This window comes from Diachasma alloeum, unplaced genomic scaffold (genome assembly GCF_001412515.2).
Source record: "Diachasma alloeum isolate Michigan unplaced genomic scaffold, Dall2.0 Dall_scaffold_00299, whole genome shotgun sequence".
Classification (NCBI taxonomy): Eukaryota; Metazoa; Arthropoda; class Insecta; order Hymenoptera; family Braconidae; genus Diachasma; species Diachasma alloeum.
In genome coordinates this window covers 172587-191491 of record NW_021680438.1, presented here as the reverse complement: position 1 = coordinate 191491, position 18905 = coordinate 172587, and the positions used below count along the sequence as shown (strand labels likewise).

The window sequence follows — 18905 nt, the reverse complement described above, 5'->3', positions numbered from 1 at the left end:
AAAAAAAAAACTTTCAACCTGGAAAATGAACATCAAAGAACTAGATGTAAATATCCACCCCTCCCCCTCTCCTCCCCGCCGCGTAGAATCCGTCAGCCGTGGATTCCAGCAGTGTCAATGATATCCAGATCCACTTTCTGCAAATTCTTTCCTCTTTTTCTCCTCCAGCAAATAGTTTTTCACGTGGCCCGTGGCGCGTGACCTTTATTGTCTATGAAGGTCGCGCCACACCCCGAATATTGTTCCGCGAAGGCGCACAACCGGTGTTTCTGTATACACTTGCAGTATATACAACAAGCGGCACCTGCGTCTGGCCAGGCAAAGGTCAATGATCGTGATGAGGAGGTGGCGGGAGGAACGGGAGAGGGGGGGGGGCGGCGAGGGTGAGGGGGCTAGAGAGGAGGAGGGAAGTGCCGTGAAGAGAAAAACTCAAGGGGAGGTGTAGATAGATCATGATTGAGGTTGGGGGATGAGAGAGAAAAACGAATGCGAGTGAAAAGGTACGAGGAAAATAAAAAAAGAAAAAAAAACGTAATAGCACAGACTGGAAGAGTCCGATGACTTCTACCACGCATTCGCATTGGGGAGTGACTCGGCAATTATCTTGGCAACAGAGATAATTTCATGATAATCGGGCCTCAAGCCAGTTGGGGATTTATCGTGACGATGAAAGGGCGGCATTCTTCATACTCTCGTTTGATGACTGCTGGATCGGTTTTGATTTCATCGAATGGCAGTGGGATTGTTTTTTTCTCTATTGCAAAAGGCGTTTGGAAAGAGAGGTGGCTTATCGACGAGCTGTACGTCACGCCGCGGGTCCCGCGAGGGCCGAACTTTGATTAACGTGTGAGTCACGCTCAAATGTATCGATCGGCTTTTCTCCAACAAATTTGACCCCCAAGGGATCGCCGGAGGGGGAGAAGTTTTGCAAAACAAACATTGCAAAACAATTTCACATTCTCGTGTTGGGATCACGATTCTCCCTCTATTACTCTAGCTCGCGCGCCGAGATGTCTCGCTGATGCGCAAATATATTCGGTTGACCCGACCCGATAAACTTTGCACCCAGTTCTCGCGCAAACGCCCAACACGTGAGAAGAATGTATGAGGGTATATATACCCTGGAAACCGTCTCGTGTTGCCAAACGACTTTTTTGGTGAATTTTCGAAGGAAGCTATCTCGACTTTTTTTTTCATCCATGAAAAATGTATTTTTTATTCGATAAAAAAATGATGAAAAAATATGCCGGTTACCGTGGGGATTGGAAAAATATTCAAATTACTCGGCATATAGAGTATCATCCAATTCAAATAGCTAGAATTACGTACCCCTGGGAGATACCCGGGGGGTAAGAGTTCGACGGCAGCAGTTTTCATTTCTCCCTTTTATATCACCGAATGAAGACAGAGTGGGGAGGGGGGGAGGAGACTATCGTTTTCATCTGCAACAACATTCGAGTCTGGAGCCACACGAACACGCGACGGAGATACTAAATTGGGGATAAGGTGAAATTCCGTGTAATTTTGGTGGTTGAGTGGCGCCCGGAGTAAGCCCTTCTGTTTTTTACCAAAATGGCAATTCTCCACGGAAACCCGAAAAAACAAAATGGTCAACCATACCCCCGAGTTAGACCCAACGGCAATTGCCAAGTCATGTGGGGTAAAACGGTGATAGTGAAGAAAGGGAGAACTGTGGAATACAGGGAAAGAGAGAGATGCGCAAGGGGGCTTCTTCCCAGCGGTTTCGAAATTAGATCTGTACAGTTGGTGTGGCGGTCGGTGATAGTGGGTTCTCTCTCTCGCGTGGGAAGTCGGGGAAAAAAAATAAATAAAAAAAGCGGACCCGGAGGAATCGGGAATGACCCAGGCTGTAGTTTAGCGCGCTCCGCCAATCGGACATAAAATGAGAATTGGGGAGTGGGAGATTAAATAGTAACAACAGACCCAGTGAGGATGCGCAGCGGTTCTTAAATCCAATTGGTTGAGAATTACTTCAACGGCATAATGGCGGTCGGACTGTGCGCGCGCACATGCGCTGGTAAAGTAGCGCCAGTTTCACGAGGCACGTGGCTTCGTGATCAAGCTCTGTGATGCGGGAGATAGAAGGTCTGGTGGTAGTACGATGTACAACTACCAGTGGAGTCACTTGTGTGCGATCGGATTCTGCTGGAGGGATTTTTTCACGCGGTGTTGCCGGTTAGTCCGGCAACGCTGCACTAGGGGAGGGTGGAGGAGTCCTCTCCGGTTCATGCAATGGTAAAAATGATGTTGCATGGATGATGGATTTGAACAATGAAAAGAAGAGAAGACTTTCCTTTCAGCTGACGAATTGTTTTATTCCATCACGACGGGGAATAAAATTTACTTTGAATAGCGGAGAATTTACTGACAAAGGACAAACTGACTGACAATGAGACTTTTCAGTCAAAATCACTGCACGTCTTGTGAAAATAATGTATGTACGTAGATTTTTGGGGAAATGGCGGTGGAAGATGATAAGAATGTACGTGCAGTAGAAAATAATGTGGTATATAGTGTTCATTGTTAAAAATTTTCGTCTGAATTTTCCGTGTCAAATCAAGGAAATCTTATTCATGTTTAATTTCCACTGCAACTTCAGGAAATCTTGTCATTGAAAAATCAAATATTCCTTTGTTTTTCTGTTTGAATGATTTGAAATCAATAAAATTTTGGATTTTTCAGTTAATTTATTCTGTGAAAATTTGGAAAAATCAGGAAAATTTGCGGAAAACCTAGAAATTCATGTCATTTTGGTTCTGAATATTCATGCTCTATTGAACATTCAATCTAGTTGTGAAATTTGCGTCCCACCGTCACTGAAAACTCATCAATTTCCTTGAATTCAACTTAAAACTTGAAATTTCATAACCATTTATTTTTATTTTATTCGTCTGATGTATATCCTCTCGAATTTTTACATTTTGTGTTCCCTAAACCCGGGAAAGCTAAAAATATCAATACCACGCTATATGGGCTACAGTGAGCTTTACATTCTTTTAACACTACTATTACTATTGCCAGAATTTAATAACCATTTTTCTCCTAAATCGGATTCAATGTCACTCTCATGAGAATTACGGCCCTATTTTCTGGGGAATTTCGAAAAATTTCCAACAGTGTTTGAAGGGAATTGAAATTTCAAAAGCAGTTGGCTAGTAATTTTCAGGAGAGTGACGTTAATTTTGATTTAGGGGGTAAAAAATAATGAAATTTCAGATTTCATCGAAGATTCAATGGAATTCCAAATTTTTTCCCCAATTTTCTGGAATTTTTAATGAAAACATAAACACCACTAACTTTCGCAGAATTTTTATCCAATTGAAAATTAAAAGGGACATTTACCTGAATTTTCCCGATGTCTATTCATTTTCATGGAATAATTGAACTGGAATTGGCAATTTCCACAGGTTTTTCAAAAAGAAAATTGAATTTTTAATGCAGAAATTACTTGAAATTTCAGTGAAACTATAATGTGACAAAAACTCCCAAGAAATGGACCGGTTATCGGAGCGGAATAGCGGCTTTTTCAATTTTTCTCTGTATTTCTCTGCTAACCTCATGTTATTTCCCACGGTTGAGGTGTTTGCACATTAATTTTTTATGAAAATCTTTCTCCGTGTGCAATGACCTCTAGGTTTTCCCTTCATTTCAACATAGTTCATGGGTGAATGAGTAAATTACATTTTAACATTAGCAAGTTTGAAATGAATAATGTCGTTTTTATGATTTGTTTCAATTGGATTCTCAATGGATTTGCATGACTCTATGCACTGATGTATAAAACAGAGTTAATGCGATGTATAGGCTTGAAGTGAAGCCCATTGAGGTCATTATCGACGTCCGGCATTTCAAGAGATTCGAAAATAGAAGTTTGCTGTGTTGGAGGAATCTATTTCCATTACTCAATTTATCCACAATCAATAGAAATCGCGAGAGGAGTGGAGGAATTGAGTAGGAATACCCTCAATGAACTGTGAATTCTTTATTTTTCCTTGCTTTTTCCACACTAAAGTTATGAAATTGCCGGACAAAGGAGTGGCACACGGGGTTTGATTATATTCGCCTGAGCGAGAGTGTGTCCGGTTTCGCTGTTGGCAGGGAAAATAGCGTTTGTTATCGAAGGTAAATGAAGAATAGACGTTTCATTTTCATGCGTTATCGTGGCAGCTGAGGTACCAGTTCAACTGTATTCCGTATTTTTAATCAATTTTTATGTAGGTATAACCCAGTTGTATTTTTCTCCATTAACGAAAACTAACTTGACACAATCGATTGGAATGACAGGTCATGCTCGGTACATTGTTAAACAAAGAAATGGTCGATGTAACCTGGATATGACAGAACACTTAACAAACATTAAACATATAATTGAGTATAACACACGAACTTGATGTGCGGGAACCTCATATAATTATATAAAACACGAATAATATCAATGGTAGCGGAAGATTATTCCCGAAAAGAAAGTGATTTCTTTAGAAATTGTTCACTTGGCGTCAAGACACATCGGAGAGACATATCTATTTCGTTATTCAGTGTTGATCACAAATTTAGAGAACATAAAATACGAAATCATGTATGATAGGGGAGATTACGGAAGACTTATCACTACTATGATATTTTGCGGAGTAGATAAGGGTATAAAAATAAGTAGGCGAAAAAAAATTTCCAAATTTTTCTCCGACACATTGTTCTTAAGGGGAAACGGAACCCCTGTGTCTAGATGAATTTTTAGAAATGTGTTTTCTCCTACGATTATTACTTTATATGTATGAAATTATTTTATTGACTGGATCACTGCATTGTTGAGCCGATGGCGTAGGTTCATAAATAAAAAATAATAATTGCGGAGAAAACACAATTCTAAAAAATGTAAAAGAATCCCCAGTGGGGATTCACAGCCGTTTTATTTAGGCTCCAGCGTTGCCGAATTCACTCTACACTGCCCGGGCGCGTTTAGCGAGTTTCCGGCAACGTCGAGTGATGGGCATTTTTATTTAACATGGAACAATAATTCATCTGTTCGAAATAATTTGTTTTTTTTTTTAATTACGGGAAATATGTTGCTGTGAAAGCTGCTATAATTTTTTAGACACTTCAACTGACGAAATCATTTTTATTAATTTTTTCAGTTAGTCAATTGTAATTAAAGGAAAACGACCCGCAGTGGGGCTTCCCTCATATGGTGACCAATATAAAGAATTTTTTTGAACTAAAGATGCGAAGAAGAGTGACACTGAATGCAATTTAAGGAGAAAAAATGCTGAATTTCAGAATTTACTGAAAATTTAGCAAAATTCCAAATTTATGAACAGCGCTGAGATGAGAACTGCTCAACCTACTTGAATTTTTAGTCAAATGATGAATATTCAGTGCCGAATTACGATGGATTTTCAATTCATTGAAAATTCAAGGCATTATTTACCAAAATTCTCCTAATTTCTGCTAATTTTCAGAAAATAATTGAACTTACATTCACAATGATGAAATTCCTTGAAATTTGAGTGGAACAAAAATGTAATGGAAGTTTCCGAAAAATGTACAGAAAATTTCTGTCTAAAATTTTCAACAGTGCACGAGCGCCATTTCCCATTCTTGGAAAAAAGATCTCGGAGATTGATACTAAACATTTAAAAATTTTTTCGTGTCACGGGACCTGAAAAACCCCATTTTCGTTTCAAATTGCCGTTTTGCAGGTGCTTCGACACGAAAATTAATATACACCACGCCATGAAAAACATATCACCCTCCCTCACGTGCTTGCCATCCTCGCCTTCGGCTCGGAAGGCAATCTTGCACGTGGGGGAGGGTGATCTGCATGGTGACGGCATGAAATGTACTATCGTCTGAAATTTTCGTGCTAAATTCTAGAAATTTTTATCGAGTTCAAGTTCCACTGAAATGCCAGGAAATCTTGTCATTGAAAAATCAAATATTCCATTGATTTGCTGTTCAAATGATCTAGAAATCAATAAAATACTTGGTTTTTCAGTTCAATTATTCTGTGAAAATTCAGAATAATTAGGAAAATTCAGGAAAAAATTGAAAATTCATGTCATTGTGTTTCTAAATATTCATGTTCCACTGAAAATTGAATCAAATTGTGAAATTTCCGACTCACTCCCACTGAGAGCTCATGAATTTCCGTGAATTCTACCTAAAAATTGAAATTTCATAACCATTTTTTTCCCCTAAATACGATCCAATGTCACTCTCATAAGATTTACTATAATATCTTTCATGAAATTTCAAAAAACTTCTCACAGTGTAGTTGCCGAAATGAATCGACCAAAAAGACCGTCAATTTTAAAAATAGAGGATCTCGACGTCAGCACCTGGCACATTGTACAAGTCAGAATAAGTGAGGAACTGCCCCATGCAGTAACGAGCAACCCTCAGACATTCACCTAAACCGTAAAAAAACCGGGAATTTTCATGCAGATTTTGGCCTCGTGAAGGTTCTCCACCCTTGACGCTATAACCCGCACCTGCCTTGACACGTTCGTTGAAAAAAAAATCACTGGAAGGTGGAGAGAAAAAAAAATGAGGGGAATGCGATATAGGCGGCGTGGACTCTCCCGCACCTGTCATCGTAGACGTAATCGATAATCGAAGCTCGTCTTCAAACGTGCCAGGGTTGACGAGGGAGGGGGTAAAAGTATGTAAGAGCGTTATCCGGGAAATTCCACGGGTGAGAGAAAGGTCGACGTACCCGATCACGAAAGCAACGGATGATGGATTAGTCGTGGCGTTGCTATCCAATTTCGCGTTATTGCTCCGTTACGATTGCTCTACTCCTCCCCTGTCCTTCACCACCGCCACGCCTGTCTTTTCATTCCTATGCTCCAATTATCCCACAGTACTTCATGAAAGTGAAAAAAACGAGACAATGAAGAAATTAAAAAGAGCGAGTGGATAAAGAAGGAATTTAAAAAAACAATTGTTGGAGCATTGCTGCTCGTTAAAATATATTTTTCATCGATTTTCAAATGAAGCGGTGCAGGGGGGGTTGAGAAAGAGAGGGATACGCTGAGAGAAAAACAGCATAGTTCTCAAACAAGTCTTATTCATGCCAAAAAAATTGTTTGTTAAAAATGATCAAAAGGATTTTTTTGTGCTGAAGATCCGAAGAGTGCGGCGACATTGAAAAATTTTATTGCAAAAATAGATTTAGTCTTTTCAAAAAAATTGTATTCTCTGCGCAAGCAAAAATAGTATATTTCGATACGAGTGAGACGGACTTTTCACGAGTGTGAAGTTGCCAGCACGAGATGAAGCCGAGGCCTGCCAATCACACGTGTTGAAAATTCCCGTCTCACATGTGTCGGACAATATTTTTTGATGGTGATGTTACGGTTAGCGAGTGGCCGAATTGTGCCTTTTTCATTTACAAGTAGATTAGATTAAAGTTGCGGATGGTCGGGCTAGCCTCCCTTATGCCACCGAACTCAATTTTGAGTTATTGTAGCTCCAACTAAACAAAAAGACTTTTTCATGGCGCTATGCGAAAAAGTAACTTTTTAGGCCCGCGAAGCGTCAGTTTCCCACACATTGTGATGAAAAATATCGTTCGATACTCACGGGGAAAGTGTTTTTTGGCTCGTAGGAGGTTTATAGCACCAGCCGAAGGCGAGTGATATAATCCCACGAGCCAAATAACACTTTTCCGCACTCGTATCAAAATCTACTATATTCGTTTACTTTTCTTTTACAGTAGATTCTCTCTAATTTGACGGCTCTCCAATCCGCAAAATTTTTCCTCCGAGCCTGCCCTCCCTAAAAGAACGTTCCATCACTCGTGGAATGTTATCCATCCTTGTCCATGACCTCATGCGCGCAGAATTGCGCAAACGAGATAAATTGAATGTGGCCCATCTACGTGTTGCCGACAACCATAACCTCTAAAAACGGAAAAATGTCGACACCCGGCAAAAAATGTAAACATGTCTCTACTCAAATCGACTTCAAGTTGCGAGCGGTGAATAAAATAAATAATGGCACTTATTAATTATTAATTAAGAAATATGTACACCAACAATTCGTTATCAGAATGTTATTCGTTGTCGTTAGTTGTGTTGTTTAGACAATTCGTTATTTCCTCACCGTAATGAAGTTTAAATGCAACGAAAATGTGATTCATCATAATATTTGTTTAAAAATTTAGATCAATGAGTCATAGGTGTCTAGTATTTTTCAAGTTTAAACAAAGTTGAGAACACTCATCTGATAATAATATTTAACAGGAGTGATATTATTAATTAAGAAATATGTACTTAAACAATTCGTTATTTTCTCACCGTAATGAAGTTTAGATTCAACTAAAATGTGATTGATCATAATATTCGTTTAAACATTTAGACCAATGAGTCATAGTTGTCTAGTATTTTTTAAGATTAAACAAAGTTATAATTCAACTCAATTGTTGTAATACCAATTAGTATTATAAACATCAAGGGTTAATGTACCTGTCATTTTTCAAATAAAGTTATAATCATTACATTTTTATTTTTCTTTTTGACGGCTCTCATTTGACAGTCATAGGTTATATTGTTGTTCCCCTTCTACAATCTTTTTTCCGTAACTCCCCACTAAGCGGACCATTCCTACACGCTCACACTGCTCAACGATAGAACAGAGTGGGAGGAACTCTCCTATCCGAGATTCGGAGAAAATCACCCAAGGACGCGTCCCGAACCCGTCGAATTAGAGAGAATCTGCTGTACAAGTAAACGAAAAGACTTTTCATTTATTTTCCGTTTGTGAGTAAACGAAACGGCACTTTTTGTGATGACGGCTTTACGGCCAGAATAACAAAAAAATTAATTCTTCTTCCAAGAAAATGATTCCATGGCAAAAATAAATTTTTTTCGAAGTACGTGACCATTATTTGTATTTAGAAACTTTGTGTGTCACATGACCGTCATTTTATGGTCACATGACGCGCTCTCAAAAATGACGGTCTGGGGGCTTAACTTGTCGCTGGCCGTAGCCCGACGCCACGAGACCGCCTGCTTGTCGTTGATGACGTAACGGTCGCTGACCCCCTCCCACTTGGCTTGCGAAAGCACTGGTGTCCTCTTCCTCCCCCCGCTGCCCCCTCTGTCGGCCGCAGCTCACCGACCCTTGACTCATATACATGTGTACATGAGTTATAACACGAGACAGCGGAAGATGAGGCGACGAGAGACACATGCGACAAATGAAAAAAATTATCGTTCCAAAGAGGACGAAAAAAAAAGAAATATGCTCTCGATCAAGTCAGACGTACTCCATTGATGTGTCGTTTGCACATGTGATAATATAGCTCAGTGTGCAGAAATGATGAGTCGTCGTGAGGAGGGACAATGACGGTAATTGCCCGATGGATGGGATGATAGAGCGAGAGGGATCGATAATGTTGTTGGGCTACACTTTTACACGTGCATGTGTGTGTGTGTGTGTGTGTGTGTGAGAGAGAGTTGTTGAGACGTGGGCTTAGAGGCCGCGGCTAGGACGAGAGCTGTTGCATGACGGTGAGAAGGGCCAATTGTGAATCACGTTTGAGAAGTACTCTTCTACAGAACTACTTCTTGTTTACATGTGTGTGCGCGCGCGCAACGCGGGAGAGTAACCACATAGGTCTAACTCCGACGGCGACTAACTAAAATAAAATACCGGTTGAGAACGGTCTTTTGCTCCAAATTGGTAGCTGAAGTATGAGGATAGGTTAGTGGCAGATGTGACTCATCGCTTTATACAATTAGGAAGAGAATCATTTTTACCATTAATCGGGAGGAAATATTTTTGCTGCTTTGGTTTTCACAGATTTTCACAAAAATCTGGAATTTCATGTTGGAAACCACCGAAATGGTATTTCATTGCCATTTTATGATTATTTTACTCTGGATTTTTTTTGTGAAGGACAGAGTGGAATTTATCTCTTTTTGTGTTTGTAATGGGAGGAATAAAATTAATAGCAGAATTATAATAGTGTTGGTAGGTAAGACTCCCGAATCAATCCCCACCCCTAACGAGAGAATTGAGTTACGAGTGACTGACTGAAACAGTCCGGCGTACAAAGATTGGTGGATATTTCACTCTGTTCAAACCACCTTTTGCTGTAGATGAAATGTTTTCAGACAATCCCTTCTTATACATAAATAATTAAAACTGTTTAAACTTCCGGAAACTGGTTCTTTTTTTTAGAATTAAAAAAAAAGATTCTGGATTAAGCCGTACTGATGAAGAATCTAAATTCCTCAATTGATCTATAAATCTTTGTAAAGTAGAGGAGAGTGGGACAACGTGAAACGTTTTTGATCCACTTTGATTCTTGATATTTTTATTCATAAAGCAAAGGTTTTGGGATTTTGAGAAAACGACAAATATTTCTCTCCCCACCTCACCCTAGAATATCGGATTTATTTTAGTTTAAAAAATAATTTCTAAACTGTCGACAACGGAGAATGATAGTTAGACACCAAAGTTTAAACAATAAAACATTTGCCAAATTTCGGAAAAGCTAGGATTAAATGGGGTTTCAATGAAATCTATAAGTCTACAAATGACAACTACAAATGAAGAAGACGATTGCATATTCAATAAAAACGAGAAAACTTCAGACGATTTTGCTTAGCATCCAAGCAAAAGCGAAAGACATAGACGCATCGATCGTACAAAAAAAAATCAAATCCCATCATTATTCTCGGTAAATTTAATTTTTTTCATCATTGAGACGGTCGTCTGCATAAACTAATCAGTTCCAAGTTACATTTACACGTATCGATTGACAAAAAAAATTCAAATCGCATCATTGCTCTGGAAGAAACAGTAGAATACGTGAAAAAAAAAACATAATTTTTTACGTTTCTTCACATGTTTTTTTACGAATTACTAAAGAACCGCTGAGGCGATCGTCTTCGCAAACTAATCAGTTCTGTTTCATGGAGATCTGTCGATTGAAAACAAAATTTGAAATTGTACCGTTAGTTCAAGAGAAATCGTGTCTCAAAAATTTTTGCGTCACGGACATTCGCACACACACACACAGATTCTATTCAAAAACATCATAGAAAGATTCGAAGAGACATGAAACGTGGAGATACTAAATTTGCACTTTTGATTTTTGGGGTCATTACAAAAACGAAAAAGTTCGACTGGGTTGTTGGTCACTCGCTTCGCTCGCTCCCACTGCGGGTGGGTTGAAGTGGGTGTGACCCATACTGGTCGAACCAATAACTTCCCGATCAAATTGCCTCTCCTTTATTCATTAGAATTCAATTTTTCTATACAACTTATTCTATTGAGATAGTCTCCATTGAATTTCCTCGGCTCAAATTTTCCAAGTTTTTTGGCTTGATTTTCTTAATGAAAAAAACAAAAATAGAATTTAAAAAAATTATAATGGAACAAATTGACCTATATTGAAAAATCTTTGAAAAGTTTCAGATTCCAAAAATTCATGTTCGAATTACTCCGAAACCGCTGAAACGATTTTGCTGGAATTTCACTCCAGTCTTAATCATACAAAGTTGCATAAATTATGATGCCAAAAAATCAATCTCACCGTTTCTCTGAGAGCAATCATCGATTTTTAAAAAATTTCATTTTTTGACGTTTTTTCCGAAGTTTTATTGCAAAATCTAAAGAACCGCTGGGGCGATGTTGTTCAAAATCTAATCAGTTCTAAGTTACATGAAAACACATCGATTGCGGAAAAAAATTGAATCGCATCGTTTATCCAAGAGAAATTACAGCACAAAATTTCGGTCACACATACAGACCGGTCTCTAAAAAATGTCGGGAGAGTTTCTAGGGGTTATGAAACGTGGCAAAATCATGAAATTTCCACAATGGATTTTCGGTGACATTACAATAACTTCCTCCCTTCGGGTCGGAAATAGACGAATCGAATCTACCTGAATGTCTGATCATGACCATCCTAGCACCACTCACGTAAACTCTCCCCCCATCAATACCCTGTATTTACCCGCAGATTTCATTATAAAAAAAAATATGAGTAATTAATTGATGCATGACCCACCAAACACATTGGAGATCTCTCATTGTTATATTGGTCAATAATCCGTGGAAATAATTGAGTCACGCTTCATTAGTATGTAGACACGATACTTTCCCCCTGCAAACGGAATATCATTTAATTTCAGCGTAATGATCGGTATTGAGCATTGAATTCGCGCCGGAGCACTCACGTCCAGCCGTGTGCTGATTCAACAAAGAGGGATTGGGAATTGAAATTGTCAATGAGAACGAGAGAAAGATGAAAAGGATAAAACGAAGAGGAGTAAAAAGTATCGGGAAGTATTCGAGGTCACGAGATTTTCGTGCAGGTTCTGCAAGTTAATTGGATCCAGCAGTTGTAGCGCAACTCGATAAAACCGTTATTCCACTTCTATCGGGAATTTTCGGGGTCTCGAGTGCAACAATATAAACCATAACAAAGTTATCATCAACAATGGAATTGATTTCCGAGTTTAATGAATGTTCCAAGAGTTTTTGATCAATTTAACGATTAACTTACTGCATAATTTGAATGCAGGTGTTTAAACCACAATGCGATGACTACAGGGGTGCTCCCAGAAGATAATTCCATGCCAATTGAAATGTTAAAGGAAATTCAATCATCAACACATAAAACGGCACTTTCCGATGCATCGGCTGGACGAAGTAATTGATTCCATTGGAAGGCGATTAAAAACAATTTTTTTTCCCGATCGGTGAACGAGCAAAAAGGAACGGAGCCGACTCACACTAATGAATTTGGCCACGCGATAGGCTAGAAAAACATGCGCACTGACGTTTGAGGTTAGAATCGACAGGTAGCAGTAGTCGTACAGTACTCTTATGACTGCTAAACGCGCATGCGCGAATATGAGGAAAAAAATAAAGAGAGAGAGAGCGAAAAAAAAGGGGGGAAAAGGAAGAAATGTTGATCTGTTAGACTTGTTGAGAAACACGATTTGAAAGACACGCTGATTGCCCACGACCCTCAGGCCTTCCCACCACAAATTCACTAGTTTCTTTTTTTTATTTTTATTTATTATTTCCTTTGTGACTCTCAAGTCCCCGGAATTTTATTTGGGCAGACAAGAGGAAGATTATGACTCGACGCGAATTCAAGGTAAACAGTGATTCGTTGGGAATACGAGGGTTTTTGAATAGTCGTGGATAAACACAGAGGTGAGACGAAAATTCTCACTGAGGTGTAAACAGTCCGCTGCTAACATTCTTGATAATATCAATAATCAACAAATAACAGATTCCGGGGACAACGGCGCCCTTGGGAGAGTCCTCTGACCAAGGAGAATTGACTTGTCCATTTAATTTCATTTGAGTCACTGTGGGAGGCAGGTGGAGAGGGAATTATCCTGGGTTATCGACGATGGGTAAAGCCATTTGATTTTAATGAATTCGGTAATGTGAACTACTGGGAAATGAAGACCGGTTTCGGGGGAATTCCAGAGCATTTCCACGAGTATTAGGGGTGCGTGGACTCATATTCTTCGTGACGAGGAATTAATCTCTTCTGAGGATTCAGGAGCGCTGTAAAAGAGCTTTCAGTGGAAAAAAACGAGTTTAGAGAAGGAAATGGAAATTGGTTTTTTAAGGGCATCCAATGTTCCAAGAATCCAATATTCTCAATGCAAAAAAATTTTTTCTAAAGTTGAAGCTATTTCAATTATTTATCCACAAGAAGAAAATGTTTGAATGAATAATTTCTGGCAAAATGTAATTTGAATGACATCAAATATGCATGATTTCTTCCAAATGTTCCTCACGCGATTTCAATCCATTTTTTTATTTATAAATTAAATTAGCAATCATAAAAAATTGACGACCCGACACCGATATTTCTTTCATTCTTTTGTAGAGGAAAAAACAATCTTAGACAAATGAAACTCCGATGGAAAGGATTCTGCAAAAATTCATGTAATTCATGATTCATTGAGCCGGCGATGTGGCAACCCTGTTGGTGGATCGATAGTAGTAATGATCACGATAAAAAAAAACTCTACGTGACCCCAGGGAAAAAGGCGATTGCCACGATGACCCCTCGCAATACTTTGCCCCATGAATTCAGGTAGGCCAAGATCCAGACTGTGGAGGTATCAGACGAGCTAGTAAGAGAGAGAAAGAGAGAACGAGAGAAAAGGGAAGAGAGATTGAGAATAATGATAGGCGAGGTAAAAAAATGAAAATGAGGCATCTCATGTTTCGCTTCGTGCCCAGAAATCCACCTACACAAGTGTTGTGTGGCTATTGGTGTGCACGTACACAGAGGGCGTGAGCGAGGAACCGCGAATATTTCGCAACCGGTGGCCGTTACAAACTTGGTCTGTTTTTCCCCACCTCTTGAAATACGAAATCAGTGGAAGTGGAATACACACATGCCCATGGCCGTGACCACCATGGCACAATTCCTGATGCCACACGGTCATCGACTTTTTTATTATTTTTATGAGAATCGATAAAGAGCTTGAGAATTTTGAACTTCATTAAAAATGTATAAATCACCAGATTTAATTCCACCTATTCTTCGCCCCAGGTGGAACTATTTAGGGAATTATGCTTGATGTTTCAAGCTAACGACCTCTCGCGATTGAGAACCTAAAAATAATGTTATTACGTTTCAAATATTCTCGCACATGTTGATGTTAATGAAATCCCGTCTTTCTGAAATTGAAGAAAAGCCTTTGTTCTCCAGGAGGAAATCATAAATTCCAATTTAATCTCAAGATTTGCAAGATACTCATGACAACCTTAACATTCAGGCATTATGAAGAAACCGTTCATTCTAATGGGTAATAAAAGAGTTTACGCAAATGAGCGATTGTTCGAAAAATTTCAATTACGTGTCTAATCTATGTACGACAATACTTTAGTGAGTAGTTAGTTTTAAACTCTCAAGCCACAAGTACATTTCGGTGAGAGACGAGAATAGCAGGGGAGTCAGACGAGTACAATTAGGAAGATTGATGTTTCAGGGGTACTTTTCTTACACATTCCGCTGTGAATTCTCGGAGTGAGATTATGAATTTCAAGAACTACGCAATAAAAAAACTGTTCCGAGGAAGTGATTTCTAGTGCAATTCTCCATGTGGAAAAATTTGTTACGATTTAAAAAAATTATTTTGGATCGAAGATGAAAAAAAATCCTCTTCGCTGGTAGAGAAATAGTATATTTCGAAACTAGGGAGATAAAATAAAGGGGTCGTGTCTACGTGCAGAATTCCGGTCAGCACGTCGGTAAGAGTCCTTTATTTTACCTCCCGTGGTTAGAACCAGATTTTTCGCCTCGGCGTAGGAAATATGTACTTTGCGTCCACCGGAGCGATAATAGTAGGGGAGAGTAGGGCAAAATGGACCGGGAGGGCAAAACGGACCACTGACAGAAAATTGGTAATTTTTGTTTTTTTTTCTTTCCTTCAAATCAGGAACACTGAATGTGTTGAATTAAAAGTGAGTTTCAGGATCGTCGAAGTGGTGTCGTTGAACCGCAATTTGATCAGATTTGCTAATCACCTCAAACCACAAATGATTTTGATTTTTTGTTTTTGCTTCCATTCGGAAGAAGAAACTATAAAAAAAAATGAAAAAATTATCAATTTTCTGTCAGTGATCCGTTTTGTCCGCCTGGTCCATTTTGCCCTACCCTCCCCTACATTATGTCATTAAGCGATTATAGTATATTTCAGGGCGAGTGCCATGGGGTTTATTACTCCCGTGGAGTTGGCGTCAGAGCCGAAGGCGATAGGACTGGCCAACCATGCGAGTAAAAAAACCCCATGGCACTAGTCGTGAACGATATTTTTCCGTAGTGATTTTCACTTTTACGAATTTGGGGAAGGGCCAATGCCAATCCCCGGACGAGGAAAAGTGAAGGTCAGTACGGAAAAAGTATTATCTGACGAATGTGACTTTATATAGTGAGCCGAAGGCAAGGATCACAATCACATGAGTCAGATAATTTTTTTTATCGCCGTGTGACATACAATATTTTGTCATTGGGCTTGAAAACCGCGATCTAACCGAGCGAAGCGAGGATAGAATCGCAGTTTCACGGGTCTAGTGACATGAAACGTATCCATCCGAAAATAGTACGGAAAATGCTCTGTCTAGGATTAAATTTAAGGGGTTGAAATATCTCTCTTATTCACCCTGGTACCTCATTGTTTTCCGCCGCCATTGCATTGAGCAAATCATTGCCCATATCTCCAAATTCTTTTAACATAAAATGTTCAATTAAATGATAACTCCATAACTCCATAATAACTTATTTTGTGTATGTCATTTCTCGATAGCTATAACTTCTGAAGTTGTGAAATTGTCACCATTTATCACCATGCGCCTGACACTATTAATGGAAAAAAATAACTTCTTGAGTGAATATTGAAAAATGTTATTTTTCAAGGACATATATGACATCCGTAAAGTCGTAATCTTTAAGAACAGCAATTTTTTCAGATTAAGAAAAATTTTCAAGCAGTTGAGAACGGAGAATGAAATTTGAGCTCTCATTGTAGAAGAGGATTCTAAAAAAAAATGGCAAAAGTACTTGTATATCCTCAACAAGGATGAATAAATCAAGTTCATCTAAATACGTCTCGGTTTGATTTGTAAAGTTTATTGAGAGGGAAGAAGATTAGATGAGTCAGACGAACACAATTAGGAAAATAGATGTTCCACGGGTACTCTTTACTCACATTTCATCGTAAATTTACAGAGAGAAATCATAAATCCAAAGAATTACATGAAGGGAAAACTGTCACGAGAAAGCAACTTCTTATAAAATGTTACAAAAAAAATTGCTACGACTCAAACAAATAATTTTCAAGAATAATAATTCTTCAATTATTTTGTAAATCTTTCTAAAAGAACACAATTTATAATATTTTTTCAGATTGAAAAAAATTATGAAGAATCAAACGTGTCCTCTCAAAGTTTAAATAATAAACTCATCGCAAATTTCCCAAACACCTGAGGCCGAAGGGCCCTCAATGAGAACTCTCGAGTACAAATACAAATAGAAGAAATAGAAATAGAAGGGGGTTTCGAGACATAAAGGGCAAAAGCAATCGTATACCCTCAATAAGGATGAACAAATAAAAAATCCATCTGAATATGTCAGACAGATTTGCTTTGTAAATATCACCGAGAGATGAGAATAACAGGGGAGTCAGACGAGCACAATTAGGAAGATTGATGTTCCAGGGATGCTTTTCACACACATTCCATTGTGAATTCGCGGAGAGAAATCATAAATCCAAAAAACCACAGAGAAAAAACTGTCATGAGAACTGCTCTGGGTCTCCTCGAGGTTCACGCAAATCCGATTCAACATCACTCGGAAAAAAAAAATCCTTCACATCACCGTCACTTCACGTGTGTGACGCAATGGCGTATGTTCTCGCAGGAAATCCTAACGAGGCAACGGGAAACCCGCAGGGCAATTACGTCGCGGAAGTGAAATTGAAGACATGACGAAGTGCTTATTGAATTGAGCCTCGAATCTGATAATTTCACCCATTATCCCCGTGGACTCGCAGTCCTAAATCCCCGAAGGAGAGGTGCAATCCCTCGTCCGAGGTAAAAAGAAAGATGATGAATTGACTTACCGGTGCAGCTGTACGGGTGTGGATCTCGCTGGTAAATGCTGATTGTGCGAGGGCGGTGGCGGTTGACCCTGATGTGTTTGGGCCTGCACGCGAGCGGGGGTGGACGCACCGCCAACTAGGGAGTGTCCGTGCCCCCCGTGGGGGTGGGGGTGGTGATGATGGTGAAGATCTCCCCCCACCGGACCCCCCACCCCCAGTCCACTCACTACCTGGACTTGCTTGCCCACTGTCTCCATCACCCTTGGAGCATTATGTACTGTAAAATGAAAAAAAGAAAAGAACAATTGAGTAAAAATTGTCAAGTCATTCATGACGTCAGATAACTCGAAAGAAACATTTTTTAATTAATTCTTCAACCCCTCACGTACGGGGTCGATGGCATGCATCGACCCATGAAAATATGAATGACTCTCTTTAAAATTGATTATTTTCAAAACTATGGAATTTAACTCAACCAAACAAATAGCGAAAAAAGGAATACTGTTTCAATTACATATCGGTTTCATCATTTTCCGTTGATTAGAAGTCATTACATTCTAGTTGTATCGAGCGTACTCCGCGCTTGGAAACAAAAGGGCTCTGTCCGTGAGGGCTTAATTGAAGTAATTTTTTTGAGGATCATTTGTATTTTTTACTGTCTCGCGTTCTCTTCGTGTAAATTATTCTTTTTTTAAAGTCGTGCATTGAGAGAAAAAATTACTTTTGATAAAGAAGGTTTACTTTATGCAAGATAATATTCTCTCGTCGATTTAAAAAATCGTGACATCTTCTGATGAGTAATTTTGTTCTCAGACTGAGAGGAACAAGTCTTCCAACAGGATGAGATTCTCTGGTGCGAGAGAATTTTTAAGAATTCTCAAGACTGAAAATTATGTCCTTCTCATAAATTCATGTAGGTTGCGTTATATCTTAATTTTTTTCATCAAAACTTTGATTACATAAAATTTTGCCAAAGAACACAACACTTGAGATCAATTTTCTATTCACTTGAATTGATAATGAAACTGTCCGTCATACAATCGAAACAAGAATTCCTCAGTTGGAGGTCTGAATTTTTGCCTGAATTTTCCGTGTCAAGTCCCGAAAATTTAGTGACAATGCCCTTGAAATTTCTGGAAATTACGTCATCGAAAAATCACGTATTTCATTAATCTTCCCCTAATTTTAAGAAATTGATGAAAAGTGTAATTTTCAGTCGGATTATGCAGTAAAGGTTAGGAAAAATGAGGATTGTTCAGATCAAAATATTTTTGAATTTTCAATTCATCG

General features: G+C 38.9%; 1 protein-coding gene across 1 annotated transcript in view; it reads right to left on the bottom strand.

Annotated features, from left to right (window-relative positions):
* Positions 1 to 18905, bottom strand: part of LOC107039405 (protein split ends) — a 139876-nt gene that overhangs the window by 65271 nt on the left and 55700 nt on the right. The window contains 1 exon segment of the mRNA XM_029126197.1: positions 17637 to 17892. Within this exon segment, the coding sequence (XP_028982030.1) occupies positions 17637 to 17872 (236 nt within the window). The 5' untranslated portion in view covers positions 17873 to 17892.